This window comes from Vulpes vulpes, chromosome 12, assembly GCF_048418805.1.
Source record: "Vulpes vulpes isolate BD-2025 chromosome 12, VulVul3, whole genome shotgun sequence".
In the NCBI taxonomy this organism is placed as follows: Eukaryota; Metazoa; Chordata; class Mammalia; order Carnivora; family Canidae; genus Vulpes; species Vulpes vulpes.
The window spans coordinates 21,414,328-21,430,465 of NC_132791.1; the positions used below are offsets into that span (position 1 = coordinate 21,414,328).

The 16,138-nt window shown below is 37.6% G+C and overlaps 1 protein-coding gene across 1 annotated transcript in view; it reads right to left on the reverse strand.

Annotated features, from left to right (window-relative positions):
- MELK (maternal embryonic leucine zipper kinase) overlaps positions 1 to 16,138 on the reverse strand; it is a 93,005-nt gene that overhangs the window by 14,288 nt on the left and 62,579 nt on the right. The window contains exons 12-14 of the mRNA XM_026013223.2: positions 10,086 to 10,217; positions 6,251 to 6,373; positions 1,752 to 1,983 (exon numbers count right to left, since the gene is read on the reverse strand). Of these exons, the coding sequence (XP_025869008.1) occupies positions 1,752 to 1,983; positions 6,251 to 6,373; positions 10,086 to 10,217 (487 nt within the window). The remainder of the gene's footprint in view (positions 1 to 1,751; positions 1,984 to 6,250; positions 6,374 to 10,085; positions 10,218 to 16,138) is intronic.

Sequence of the window (16,138 nt, forward strand, 5' to 3'; positions counted from 1 at the left end):
GCCTTCAGCCCAGGGCGTGATCCTGGAGTCCCGGGATGGATTCCCACGTCAGGCTCCCTGCATGGAGCCCGCTTCTCCCTCTGCCTATATCTCTGCCTCTCTCTCTCTCTCTCTCTGTGTGTGTCTCTCATGAACAAACAAATGAAATCTTAAAAAAAAAAAAAAAAAAAAAAAGAAAAGAAAAGAAAAAAGAAAAGACAAAAAAGAAAAGAAAAAAAAAGAAAAGAAAAGAAATAGAGCTCTGGAACTGGCAATCAGCCACATTAGTAAACTGAAAGCACGAGGGAAGGATGTGATTTAACAGCAGTTCACATGGCAGTCTCAGAATTTGGGTTCATGAGGCTCTTAATATAAAACAAGTAGGTCAGGGACTCCTGGGTGGCTCAGTCAATTAAGTCTCTGACTCTAAATTTTGGCTCAGGTCATGATCTCAGGGTCATGAGATCAAGCTTCATGTTGGGCTCTGTGCTGAGTGTGGAGCCTGCTTGAGATTCTCTCTCTCCCTCTCTGTCTGCTCCTCCCACTTGCACTTTCTCTCTCTCTCAAAATCAAGAGAAGGTCACAATTGCTGGAAATACGGCCAAAAGTTTAGGGGTCATTTTAATGTGACAGACTGTATTACAGTAAATAAAACCCCTCAGGGGGATCCCTGGGTGGCTCAGTGGTTTAGCACCTGCCTTTGGCCCAGGGCACAATCCTGGAGTCCCGGGATCGAGTCCTGCGTTGGGCTCCCAGCATGGAGCCTGCTTCTCCCTCTGCCTGTGTCTCTGCCTCTCTCTCTCTTTCTCTCTCTATGTCTATCATGAATCAATAAATAAAATCTTTAAAAATAAATACATACCTGCATACATACATACCCCTCAGGCTCTCTCTAATTTTTGTATTCCTTCATTCAACAGGTATAGTCCCACCACACACAAGGCAATGGGAATCTACTATGCACCAGACAATAAACACGGCTCCTCCTAGACTACACCATGCTGCCATAAACACAGCAGACACAATCTCTACTCTTGTGACACTTGCTGTCTCATCCTTGAGACTTGGTATTAGAGGAGACTTGGTACTAGAAAACTGGGTTCAGTTCTAAGCACTGTCTTAAGAGGCACAATGACAAAACAGAACATGCCCAAATAAGGCCAGGAAGAAAACAGTGAGGTATCATAAAGGAAACAGCTTATATAACTGGTGATGACTGAGCTGACCAGGAAACCAAAGGTAATGAGAAAGTTGTAACATCCGGACACAGATCTAGATATCTAGAAGGACATCACAGGTCTCTCCTGTCCGGTGGAATATGGGCAAGAGCAGGATCAGATCCCAGAACTGGAGAGCTAGACGAGTAAGAAGGGCTCAGCAGAGACTTCAGCTTTAGCCATGATAAGTAGAGGCAAAGGAGAAAGCAAGTCTAAGTCTGGATATATGACCTTGGGCATATCATTCTTCTGAGGTTCAGGTTCTTCAGCTGTGAAAAAGGCAGGTGGATAAAATGAGCTCTAACTTGCCTCTTGGTTTTGATATTCTATGATGCTATGATTCAATTCTATATGTGAAAAAAAGAAAAATTCACTTACGAAAAATTAGAAGTTGCCTAATATGCTTTCATTTCAATCAATGCAATTAACATGATAAAGAAGCAGAAATTCCTGAGAGCAATGCTAGTCATTTCTGACCTGCACTAAGTTTATTTACATGGTAAGAAGAACGGAATTTGAAGTATGTTGCCACTGATTAGTCCATATAGCAAATACCTTTTGAGGGTGTAGTGTAATGATTTGGTGTACAGAGTATTTCTCTCTTATACTGGCTCTTATTAACTGGAGTCTTTGGCTCAGGAAATACAAAGCAGTCATCATCCTTTACAGCAGACTTAGGCATATATACATTCTCTTTGTTCTTTAATTTATCAGCAGATGCTCTGCATAATACTGGAGTTAACGATTTAGATTCCAGACCATTTGATTCTGTCCAATGCTTGGCAAACTGGAAAAAAAAAAAAGTTACTGGATAAAGCACACTGACAAAGAAAAAAAGTCAATTTCTCTACAACGTGCCTTAATCATTTGCAAATTACCTTGCATCATTTTTATTAAAATGAAATACTCTCAAAAGGATATTATTGGCAATACCAGGGAATTTGAAAATGTATATACAGTTCTCTTTAGTACATGTAGATTACTTTAGTCTGTTCTATTGACAGATCATTTCAACATGTTTCAGGCTAAATGTTAAATCAAACATACACAGATCTCAGGCAATACTGAGAATGGCCACAAATAAATCCCTAAGAACTATTTCCCATGCCTAGATTGCCATGGTTTGTCTCTAGTATGTACCAAAAAATCAAAGTTTAGTCAATGATTAGAGCAGAAAAACCGTGTTAAAATACTCTAACGGAAAAGTTGGATACTAAATATTTAATCCTTTTGAATTTATGGCTGAGCTTGCAAAAAAATAAGGAAAAATCCTCAGAGGCTAAACTAAAAAAAAGGAGCATGAATCCAGAGACATAATGAAGGCCAAAACTGTCCTAGCTCTAAGGGCACCTATCTACTCTATCTTGGATAACTAACAGCATGGGCTGTAATAGCCATGGAAGCCTTAGAGTATGCAAGGTGGTAAGTTACAACCAAGCCTCTCAAAAAAAGCCAGACTGGGCTACAGCTAAAATGAAAGGGTGAATTAAATATAAATCTGCCCTGGAAAGGAGTTGGCGCGAAATGTGTCTCGCCTGGTCTTGGCTCTAGAGAAGCAAAAATCTCCCTTTAATAATTTGTAATTTCAAAAAATAATAATAATAATCTGTAATTTCACATAGCTTTGGGTACCAAATTCATACTACCTGCATGGTCCCCCCTGCATTCAAGGAAAATATAATCCTTAGCTCTTAAAAAAACATTCCAGGAGGAGACCACCTGGGTGGCTCAGTCAGGTAAATGTTTGCCTTTGGCTCAGGTCATGATTCCTGGGGTCCTGGGACCAAGCCCTACTTTGGGCTCCCTGCTCAGTGGGAAGTCTGCTTCTCCCTCTCCCTCTGCCCCTCCACCTACTCATGCACTCTCTCACTTGCTCTCTCTCTCTCTCATAAATAAATAAAATCTTTTTAAAAAAAAATTCCAAAGAATAAAAAAGGAACACATCCCAATTCATTTTAGAAGACTAATATAATCACAATACCAAAATAAGATTAATACAAAATGGAATGGAATACAAGGAGAGGAAAGTCTTTCATTATTCGGCGTTGTTCTATATTGTTTGAATGTTTTATAAGATGAATATACCTATGTATTACTTCTGTAATAACAAAATTAAATTTTTCAAAAGAAAAAAAGGTATAAGAGAAAGAAAATTATAGGCCAATTTCATTTAAGAACATAGAAGCAAAAATTCTGAACAAAATGTTAGCAAACAAAACCAAACAATGTATTAAAAAAAATAGTTAACTGGGCTTACGTAAAGAATACAAGACTGGTTTAACATCAAAATTGTTGATATACAACAAACTACCTTAACTAATGAAAGGAACAAAAATAGATGATTATTTCAATAGGTAAATCTTAATCTGTTTTCTGCAACAGAGATTTGTGATTTTTAAACAAATCTTAGCAAACCAGGACTAAATGAAAAACATGTCTTAATCTGAAAAATAAGAGATGGGGAGGTGCAGTGGGGAGAGCAGAAGAATGATAAAGAGGGGGAGAGGGAGAAAAAGAGTGTGGAGGGGAAGAAGGTATAAGAGGGAGAGAAGAAGACAAACATATTTAATGATAAAAGCAGCATTTTTTTTTTTTTACAGTTGGGAAGAACACAGAGTGTCTGCTATATTGCTAGGTCTACTGAATATAGTAATAAAAGAGAGAATATTAAAGGCATAAGAATTAGAAAGGAAGAAAAAAACTGTCATCCATAGATGATATACTTTTCTATACAGAACACTCAAAAAATATACAGACGGGAGTCTGGGTGGCTCAGCTGGTTAAACCTCTGACTGTTGTTGTTTTTTAAGATTTTATTTATTTATTTGAGAGAGAGAGAAAAAAAAAAAAAACAGGAGCGGGGGGGCGGGGGAGCCGCAGAGAGAGAGAGAGAGAGAGAGAGAAAAGCAGACTCCCTACTGAGCAGGGAGCCCAATGTGGGGCTTGATCCCAGGATCATGGAATCATGACCTGATCCAAAGGCAGATGTTCAACCCACTGAGCCACCCAGGTGCCCTGACTCTTCGTTTTGGCTCAGGTTGTGATCTCAGGGTTGTAAAATCAAGCCCTGCATCAGGTTCCCTGCTCAGCATGGAGTCTGCTTAAGATTCTCTCCCTCTCCTTCTGCCCTTTCCCCAACCCCCACCCCGACCCCACCACCCTCCACCCCACACTAACACACTTGCTCTCAAACAAACGAATAAGCAAACAACATAAGAACTTAAGAGTTTAGGAAAGTTGAATATAAGATCAATAAACAAAAATCAATTTTATATCTATACACCAGTAGCAGAAAATGTGATTTTAAAAAACCTACCATTTCCAATAGCAATAAAAAATAAGAGTACTTAGGAATAAATCTAATAAAAAATACAAGCCTTTTTTGGGGAAATGTATAAGACTTTATTAAAAGCAACTACCTAAAACCTAATAAATGAAGAGATTTACTGTTTATGGGTAGTGGGATCTGAGGGTCCAGATTTCAATTTCTACCAAGTTGAATCTTTTTTTTTTCCAAGTTGAATCTTAAATTCAATGTAATTTCAATTTTTCAGTGTCCATGAAATTTGTCAGAATGATTCTAAAATGTATATGGAAATGCAAAGGGGCAAGAATAATAGCCAAAACATTCCTAAAGAAGAATAAGATGGGAGGAAATTGGCCCACCAACAGAAGAACAATTATAAAATTTAAGTAATTAAGAAGTATAGTATTGGTAAAAATAAACCAATAAAACAAAATATAGCCCAGAAACAGACACAACCCCTACAACAACTTGATATATGATTGAAGTATCACTGTAGACCTGGTGGTGAAAGAGTTGACTTTTCAACAGTGGAGATATAACTTTATACTCACTAGATTAGAAACTATTTAAATATTAAATAGCTAAAAATATCAATATGAATAAATATGTGGAACAATGGGAACACTCTTCTACTGCTGGTTGAAGTAAAATTAATACAACCACTTTGGGGGAAAAAATTGGCTGGTAAAGTTGAAGATATTCATTCCACTCCTACACACAATAGGACTCTTACACATATGTAACAGGCCTTGCTGTGCACCAGAGTTAGAATAGTAGGTCCCAGCTGGAAGCTGGGAACTCAGGTTTTAGAAAGTTCCAAACACTGTTGGGATAAGTCTGTTTGCACAGCTGGGGCACCAAACCTTGCTGTACTAGGCTGTACAGACTACAAGCAGTGTGATTAATGATGAACAGCAGCTTTCCTTCTAGCAATCTAGAATTTCTGTAATTATGACTGATTACACCGACAAAGAGAGCCTGTGTAACCAGCCCCCAGTAAAAACTCCGGATTCTATGTCTCTAGTGTGATTCTCTGAGCAGAAACATGCATATCTGCTCCTGCATTTCACTACTGTAGGAAGGAGTACACTCCTTGTGGCCCCCTCAGAGAGAGCAGAGGAGTAACATTCACTGTACATCCACTAAGTTCAACAAACACCAAGTAAGATTTAAAAAAAAAAATCATCAGAAGGAGAAAAAAACAAATCAGTTGCTTCTCTGAGTTGGGAGGAATATGGAGTTGACCACAAAGACGCATGAGGGAATTTGAGGGTGCAACAGAACTGTTCTTGATTTTGATGAAGGTTACATGGTATGCATTTGTCAAAACACACAGAATCATACATTAAAATGGTGAATAATTAACTATATGTAAGCTATATCTTATTTTTGGAGAGGGTAGGGCAGGAGAGGGGAGAGGAGAAGAAGGCAGAGGAGGGGAGGGGAGGGGAGGGGAGGGAAGGGAAGGGGAGTAAAAAGACAAGAAAAGCGAAAAGAGGAGCAGGAAAATGCTCCAAAATGGAATCTTGGCGTTCTTCAACTTGGAAATAACTGGCTTCCCTTCCATTTATATTCCAACAATTTCTCATTAATGTTTTCAATGATTTAGGAATTCATTAAATTCGCAAGCACATACACAATACTGCATATTACACAGAACTACTACTATACATATCACATTAGAGTCTGGATGTTTTTATAATTAAGATAACATATACTGCTTTAAATAGTAATACAAATAACCAACCTGTGGTGTTTGTGGAGTGGCCACACCTGTTGATGAACTGTCTCCACACCAGTCATAGTCTATCAATCCAGCCACACAGTTTTCATCACTTGTTGTCATATCTTCTAGACTCAGATTCTTTGACTGTTGAAAATCAGAAGAATTTAGAGACAACACCATCATGATTCAATTTTTAAAAGAGTATGTTCAAGGCAAAGGGCAAGGCCCTGATGCAGAAACAAAGCAGAGATAATATACTGAAGGAGCTCACCATCAAAGGACTACTACTCAGCCATAAAAAAAAAAAAAAAAGAAAAGAAATCTTGCCATTTTCAATGACTGTGGATGGAACTAGAGGATATTACTTACGCTAAGTGAAATAAGTCAATCAGAGAGACAATTATTATATGATCTCACTCGTGTGTGGTATTTAAGAAACAAAACAGGATCATAGGGGAGAGAGGAAAAAATAAAACAAGATTAAATCAGAGAGGGAGACAGAGAGAAAAGACACTTAATCGTAGGAAACAAATTGAGGGTCACTGGAGGGGAGGTGGGAAGGAGATGGGATAACTGGGTGATGAATACTGGAGACAGCATATGATATAATGAGCACTGGGTATTACATAAGACTGATGAAAAAAAAAAATAAAAAAATAAAAATAAAAAAAATAAAAAAAAAAAGACTGATGAATCACTGACCTCTACCTCGGAAACAAATAATGTATGCTAATTAATTGAATTTAAATTTTAAAAAATTTAAATTATAGTCACGTCAGTGACTTATCCTATCTTGTTCAAAAATCAATGGTTCCCATTACCTATAGCATAACCCTAGTTATAACCCTAGCATACCTAGTCTAACCCTTCTGATACAACATTTCAAGGTTCTCTACAATCTAGATCTCCCGTAACCTCCCAGATCACTTCCTCCTCCTCTTCCTCTCACCTTTCCCCTACTTGACCTCTCCATCTTAACTAAAGTCTGGTGACTGCCAACAGACATATCAAGCACAGTTAGGTGCCTCAGATTTTGCTAATTTATTTACCCTGCCTTGAATACTGTGTTCCTTCTTTTCCATTTTTTTCTAGACTTGACCACAGATCCAGCTTGGATCACCTATGGTGATCACTCCCTTCCTAAAGCCACTAGAGCACACCTCTAGGCCCTTACTGGCACCCATCAGCTACTATTCCAGTATAGTGTTATCTTTATGTATGTTTTGCCTCAACTTAACTGTTACAGAGCAAGCATAGGCCTGAAAATGCTAATGATATGTTGATGATATAGTCTTCTGTGCTTCTTGGATCAGACTGTATTATTGTTTCACTGAAAACACTATCTATTAATTAATAGTTCAGGATTACCTACTTTCTTATAAATAATACCCCAGAAAAAAAGGGATTCTATCAAGGGGGAGAAGAGTACAAAGGAACCTTGTTTCACATTTCAATGATTTGCATAAAACCAGAAAACAACCTAAAATTTGATTTCTGCTCCATTTTTTGTCATTAAAATGTCTGCCTACCATAAAAATTGATTAAATAACATAAATGCCCAAATAATTACATGATCAGGGTCAATGCTCATTAGTTAAAAGAGAAGAGTAAGCATCTTCCCAATTATTTCCGTTTGAGTACTTCATAAATGTTATAAGCAGATGAACTGAGATCAGACCAATCAGATATAAGAAAATTCAGTGACTTAGGAAAATGTCTCATGCCTATTAACTAAGGTATCATAAATGTAAAAATTTAGCTGAAGTTTATTAATAAGGTTTATTATAAATTAATATATATCATTTGTATATAATTTAATATAAAATTAATTATAAGTACACACTTATCTAATTCCTTTCTGAAACTACCTTGATCAGAAACAGAGTTCATGGGGCACCTGGGTGGCTCAGTGGCTGAGTGTCTGCCTTTGGCTCAGGTCATCATCCCAGGGTCCTGGGATCCAGTCCTGCAGCAGGATCCCCATAAGGGGCCTACTTCTCCCTCTGCCTACGTCTCTGCCTCTCTCTGTGTGTCTCTAATGAATAAAATAAATAAAATCTTAAAAAAGAAAAGAAAAGAACAGAGTTCATGATTTTGTATCCTCCCGGACCTAAAGGTATTCACTTCAGCCTGAGAGATTAAAGGGTCCAGCAATGTAGGCAGGACGAGTGACAGGACAACTCATGAAGTCCATGGGTAAAAGATCTGTCTGGGCATGGGGTATTCACCAATCCAATAAAACTCTTCAAGAACAGACAAGAGGGACAGACACCTGGGTGGCTCAGTGGTTGAGCATCAGCCTTTGGCTCAGGGTGTGATCCTGGAGTCCTGGGATCAAGTCCCGCATCAGGCTCCCTGCAAAGGACCTGCTTCTCCTCCTTCTGCCCATGTCTTTACCTCTGTGTGTCTCTTGTTAATAAATAAAAATAAAATCTTAAAAAAAAAGAACAGACAAGAAAACCCAACCCAGGAATGACATTATCTCACTTCAGAGATTCCTTTACATAATAGCTACTGACACTTTTAACACTTAGTTTGGTCAAAAGATCAACTAGGGAAGGAAGAAGGGACTGGCAGGATCTGGGAAGAACAGAAAATCCCTTATATCTGCAGCAGATGATTGACAAGTACCAAAAAGAGAGTTCTAAATGAAGCAGTAGGGACGCCTGGGTGACTCAACGGTTGAGCGTCTGCCTTCGGCTCAGGGCATGATCCTGGAGTCCCGGAATCGAGTCCCACATTAGGCTTCCTGCATGGAGCCTGCTTCTCCCTCTGCCTGTGTCTCTGCCGCTCTCTCTCTGTGTGTGTCTCTCATGAATGAATGAATGAATGAATGAATGAATGAATAAATAAATAATTTTAAAGAAAAATAAAATAAATGAAGCGGTAAAGCAAATCAGGGGGTTGGAGGGAGATTAAACACAAGATCATGAAAAAGGTGGCCTCTTTTTTCTTTTTAACAGTTTTGAGACCTAAAGGAATAAAATCGCCTCACCTACACAGTCATTTGGGCTATAATGGATTCTGTAAAGAGAACTAATTACCTCTCTCTGAGAATAGTAAAAGTACAATTTCCTAGTGCTGGAATAACTTAAATTGCAACCTAAATTAATCAAAGGGAAGATTTACTATATTACAAAGTTCCACACCCAGCCAGCAAAGGATTTGGAAGGCAGGATTTTAGATAACAAAGAATCAGACAGAAGACAAAGACTAATCTTAGGAATGATACAGTGCTTCCAAAAATGTAAAGCTTTTGCACCATTCTAAATGCTCGTGACAAAGAAAAATGAGACAAAGGAGACAAAAATAGAAAAAAAAATAATATGGTCACCACAAATTCATACAAGGAATTTGAGTTACATAAGCTATAATTACTTCTCAAAACAAAACCTAAACAATCAACACAAATGAGTATCAAAATATTCATTAAATTATTTTATGTGGTACAAAGTATAATATATCCCCCTTCAGAAATCTTAACAATTTTTAACATTTTTATCCATGATGCAGTAATATGGTATCTTTTAAAAGCACTTGTATATACATAAATTACATAAATAAACATACTAAAAAGGACCGGAAAGATACAGTCAAATTAAACCTACAGGTAGTAGGTTCATAGATAAGTTCTATTTCCTTTAGCTTATCTGTGGCTTAAAATTTTTCTACAACAATCAGAAATTACTTTTGTGAAAAACAGAGGGGAGGAGAGGATTAGTTCAATGTCATGTAAAAATTCTTATTTTTAGAGTTGTATATGATAAATTTTTTAAAAGATTCTCCCTCTCCCTATTCCCCCCTTAAAAAAAAAAAAAAAAGCAGCGAGTGTTCACACAAAAGGTCTGACATTTACCTTGATGTTTGTGAATGGGGTAGTACTGGCTAGTCCACAGGAAAAAGAAGGAAGCCTTAAACGAACTGGTTTTCCCCGAGCCTTCTTGGCTAGAAGCAGAAGATAGGTAGCAGTGAGGTGATCATACTGCCACTGGAAAAAAAATAAAATCAATTTATTTAGAAGACTAAAGTTGTTTTTCGAAATAATGTTTTATTTTACTTTAATTTTTTTTCCATTCAAAGAAATTGCAATCTCTTATACCATCTCTCTCTCTCTCTCTCTCACACACACACACATACACACACACACACACACAGAGTTTCTGTTCCTCAGAGGGAACCACCTTTAAATACTTTTAGTATTTCTACTGTTTCTATGTTGTTAATATAGCTTTAAATTTTTTTTCAGCTTCACATATTATCTGTGAATTTCCTAGTATGGAAAATAAGGATTTAGTTCTACTACAACTCCTTCCTGCCCTATACATTCTTCTTCCTTGCATCCTCCTACTATAATTTTATCACAATTTTTAGTTAAATCAATATTTACACTATTATGATTATGTAAATAGTATTCACTACTGAGTAGGGGGAATGTTCAAATACTTAATTGGTACCCTGAACAGAGAACTGAGAGGTGAGTAGGGTCCTGAGGCACCTTTGCCATGACAATTATTAACCTTTTAATCACTGGGTCCCAAGGAGGTGCTCAGGGGACCTAAGGGAGGTAAGAGATAAGAGGGAGGGCACTCAGAGTAGCAGTTCTTTATCAATGAGTAGATAAATATTCTAATATCTTAACAACCAGTACAGAACTGCAGCTAAACTATGCAGGGTGCTACCCTTGCATTTCTTTCCTTTGTATCTTGGTTTTTTCCAAAATTAAATATAAAAAAGAGGCAGTTACTTGTCTTACTAATTCAACTCCACACTCTCCAGCACTCTTTACCTTCTCAGCATGCCCATACACACCAGCTAATCTGTTCCCTCTTCCATTGCCCTTTTGAAGATATTCCATGTCTGCATTCCTTGCTCCACTCTGGACTGGCTTCTTTTTCAACCTGCAACTCAACTATCAGTCTAGGGATGCCCTTCACCTCTAATCTACAATGTGTCCCTAATTTCCCTGATTCCAAATATTCCTCTTTCTTCTTGTATTATTCTTCTTGTATTATTTCTTTGATGCTTTCTTCCCTTCCCTCCTTTCTTCTGTTTTATCTTCCTGCAACTTCTATTATTTGTATGTTGGACCTTTCTTACCCATTCTGTTCTATTTGTACATCTCTTTGTCTTTAGATTCTACTTTTGAAAGATTTTCCTTTAATTTTATTCTCAATCATTTCTACTAAGCTTTTCATTTCTGTGGTCATATCTTAAATTTTCAAGTGCTATCTCTTGAAATGTTCCTTTTTAGTCATTTTATTCTTATTTCAAAAAAGAAATAGCTTCTCTTATCTCTGAGAATATTATCATTTCTAGGCATTTTCTTCCACTCTCTGCATTATCTGTTATTTCTGAGTATCTTTGCTTTTCTTCCTTCTCCCCCCCTCACCACCCCTGCCATTTGTTTTGATCTCTGATTTTCATTTTAGAGGCTTTCCTCAAATGTCTGGTAATCTTTGGCTGCCTGTCTCTATTTAAAGGTAAAGAATTATAAAGCACAGCTAACTAAAGGCTCTATGCATAGTTTGAGGCTACTTATCACCTTCAGGGCTTTTCTCTATGGTAAACAGACAGAAATCTTAACTCCCAATCACTGGTATAGTAGGTCCTCTCTCTTGGCTCTTCCCCAGAACTGAATCTTCCAATATTTTCCCCACTCCCACTGCAAACAGGATAAAATCCTGGGTCTAGCATTCTAAGAGTTGAATAGGGAAGGTGGTTAAGTGGTTCACTACTGAATATGAAGACCACATGTGTCCACATATCCATTTCAGAATGGCTCAACACCCCTACCCCTGAGCTGTGTATGGTGCACAAGTGCTTCTTGTTCAATGTCTCCCATCTTCTGCTAGGGTAAGGAAGAGATGGCAGTCATGCAGCATAAGGTAGAGAAAGGGACCTTGAGTCCAACTGCTTCTAATACAGACTTTCAACTGATCCTCCTGTTTTCTACCCTACTTACTTCCCTAACTTCAGAGGTTCCTAGTATTTCTGGTTCCTAAGCCTAGGGATCTAATCACTTATTTTCTTTTCCCCCTTGCAGGCACTTAGCTCTCAGCTTTCTCTAAAACGCTATGTCAGATGCCATTTATCTATTTTATAACTCCCCCAATGTTATTGACATTACTTTTTGTCTCCTCTTTTATTCTCATCTTCTTTGTGAATTTTTTATCTTTTTAGCTCTTTATTATTATTTTAGTGAGGTTTTAGGAAGCAGTGGATATAAATATATCTGTTCAATCCACCATGTATAACTCAAAGTTTCTAAGTATGTACTCTTAGACTAAGTAACTCTCTACCCTACTAGAGTGTTAAAGTTTAATAATATTGAATAATATTTAATACATGTATGTATCTCCTCACAAGGCACATGATCCAAAGGGGACTACTACCAAAAAGGTGTAAATAAAAATTGTTTGTTTGTTTGAAGATTTTTTTATTCATGAGAGACACAGAAAGAGGCAGAGAAATAGGTAGACGGAGAAGCAGGCTCCCCATGAGGAGCCTGATGTGAGATTTGATCCCAGGACCCTAGAATCATGACCCAAGTCAAAGGCAGGCGCTTAACCACTGAGCCACTCAGGTGTCCCAAAAACTGTTTTTATTAATACATTTCATCAGTTAATATTTTAGATGGCCACAATCATCGGGTATGCTTTGAAATTTATATAATGGACCTATCGATCTAGTGGAAGAAGTATATAATACTATGATAAATTATCACAGAATGTGGCTTTTAATCCAAACAGGATGAGTTGGAAGGAAGGACAGAAAGTTTCTTAGAGAAAGTACTTGGGAGTGGGTAAATACCATGAGTCACAACCTCTCTCCAGTACGACAGTCCTACCCTTTTGAAAGAGATGCCATAAACTGATTACAGACAATGGCTCAGAAACATGTTGCCTCTTGTTTATCAACAACGGTACGGCACAATCCAGGCATTGTAAACAATACCTGGACAGTTTTAGATGGAGTCCTCTAAAACTGCCTAAGAGTTTTATAACTCTAACCCCTCTTTATCCCTAAGCAAAAAGGCATCCTTTTTATGACTTTTGCCATAGCTACTGCACACTACTCATTACAAGTAGATACACGGGGGAGTTATGTTCAATAACAGATTAATTGGCATATTAGTTACGCTTTCAGTGCTGCCAACCACAAGTCTAACACAACCAATGTCTCCCTTATCTTTTAAGCAGCTCCCTGTTTTGAAAGTCAAATGTCTGAAAGTGAAGCAATAGGTTTACCTATCATAAAGAAGGTTCCATTTCTAAAAAACAAAACATTTAAAAATCCCCAGTTATTGTTCACACAGGCTACATGTTAAAGAACTACCCAGGCACCTGGGCTGAGGACAGACAGTTACTGGTACAGAGTGTTTGAGAAATTGAGGAATGGCTCACTATCCTTCTCCTGACTTTGGTCGTGAGGCCCTCAATCTTTAAACTTCTGCCACCAGAATACATGGGGATTTGCACTGCAGGGGCGGGGGAAGGAGCTGGTGGGAATAGGTTCTCATATGCACATGTAATCCTCAGTGAAGACCCTCGACCAGATGATGGGCTGCTCCCACAATCCACAGCCATTCACAGTTGGAAGAATTGGGGGAAAATAAGGAAAGCAATCAGGTGGAAGGAAGCTCTAGTACCACTATTAGGAGTCTCAAGAGGGCTACAGTGAGATAGCTCAAAATCAAAACACATATGAAACTCTAACTTCTGCATATCAAAAGCAGTTTAAGAGTGCTCATGTATAGGGGGTGCCTAGGCGGCTCAGTTGGTAAAGTGTCTAACTTTGGCCCAGGTCATGATCACAAGGTCCTGGGATCCAGCCCTGCATCAGGCTCCGGGCTCAGTGGGCATCTGATTCTCCCTCTTCCTCTGCCCCTACTCCCATTCACGTTCTCTCTTTCTCAAATAAATAAGATCTTAAAAACAAAGGATTCTCATGTATATGATATAGAGGAGTTCTAGGACTCAAATATTTGAGAATAATATTGTTTCTGTCTCTGCACAAAGATCAGCAGTACCAGTATGGATCACACTAAACTCACCTCTCTGTCCTAACTAGCCCCCAAAATAAAGGCAAAGTTCCCAAAGTGCCAGAAAAAGTGTAACAGACCACAGCTGACCTAAAATCTTTTTCTGTATCAGAATTAAACAATTCCTATTTCCATTCCACTCTTAAGTTTGTAATTTGTATGTAAAGACCACATAAAGGATACTAATTTAAGAACTCTTTTTCAATAGTTCCTGAAATTCCAATGTGGGGCTCAAACTCATGACCCCAAGATCAAGACCTGAGCTGATATCAAGAGCCAGACACCCAACCAAGCCACTCAGGTGCCCCACTAAATATATTACTTTTAAGATTCAGATTTTAAAAGTCTGTGGATCTCACATCAAATTTTTTCTCAAAAAAACAAAAAAAAACAAAAAACAAAAAACAGGATGTCAGGACTAGCTTTGAAATATCGTAGTTAAAAAGGACAGATGGGAGAGGGAGCTGGAATACAGATAAAACAGCAAAACATCATTAACTGTTGAAACCTGATCTCAGCATGGAAGATCTCTGTTAAGCAATTCTACTTTTGTAGGTGTTTGAAAATTTCTAGAATCAAGTTTTTTAATTATTTTAAGATTTTTATTTATTTATTTGAGAGAAAGAGAGAGATCACAAGCAGGGGGAAGCACAGAAGGGGAAGCAGACTCCCCACTGAGCAGGGAACCCAACATGGGACTCAATCCCAGGACCCTGGGATCATAACCTAAGCTAAAGGCAGACATCAACTGAGCCACCCAGATGCCCTAAAATAAAAAATTTAAAAGAAATTTTAGTATCTGGATTATATTTCAGATACATATTCAGAAATATAGAAGACTATATTTCAGATACATAAGATTTCTAATCTTTCATCCTAAAAAAAGTCTTATTTTTTTTAAAGTTACTTAAATGGAAACTTCAGACTTTCATTATAAAAGCCCTTGCAGCAATTCCCAATTCTTGCTATTCCTTTAAAAGCATTATCTGGGGCTTCTCGGTGGCTCAGTAAATTATGCCTCTCCCTTTTACTCAGGTAAAAGGTAAGGGTGATCTTAAGATCCTAGTATCGCCCCACTCATGTGGGACTCCCTGCTCAGTGGGGAGTCTGCTTCTCCCTCTCTCTCAAATAAATAAATAAAATCTTTAAAAAAATAAAATAAAGGCATTATCCATGAAAAACTAAATTATCATTCTGTTTTCCAGACACATTCCTGAACCTTTATTACATCATTCAAAATAAATCCTTTATATCTCCTCACTGAAAAGAACTGTGGCTTAGCAAAGCTTTGTTTAGTAAAAAAATATTTTCTTAAGGCCTTTACCTTGCCAATTAGAAAAGAGAAAAAACACAAATCATAGTTGATGAACAGTACTGAACCAGGAGCAAAGTTAGGCACAATCTCTGCCTATCAGGTTAGATTATACTCAAAGTCAGCTGTGAGTGCCTCTATCTCTAGGAAAAAAATCTCGAGATTAAGCATCTGAAAGAGTTAAAACAATCTAACACAGAAATCATGATAATGATTTCATGGTATTTGGTTCATAGCTTAAGGGTGATGTGATGCTATGGGGTTGCTTTTAGGTAAGACGTAAAGTGCTTTGCGTTTACCTATTCCTACAGCAAAATCATAGTTCCATGTTAGAGAATTTCAAGAAGTAAAATAAGAACTCCGTCAATTCTCTATGGACTAGTTTCTTCTGTTGCTTCATTTTTCTGCCACTATAATATTCTGTAATCAATGTCATTTTTAAGAGGATATCCAGCAGATATGAGTAAAGAATGGAGTGAAAATCACACATAAATAAATATAATATTTACACCCATGAAAAAATCACAGGTTTGAAAAACACTATATTATTTTTAAT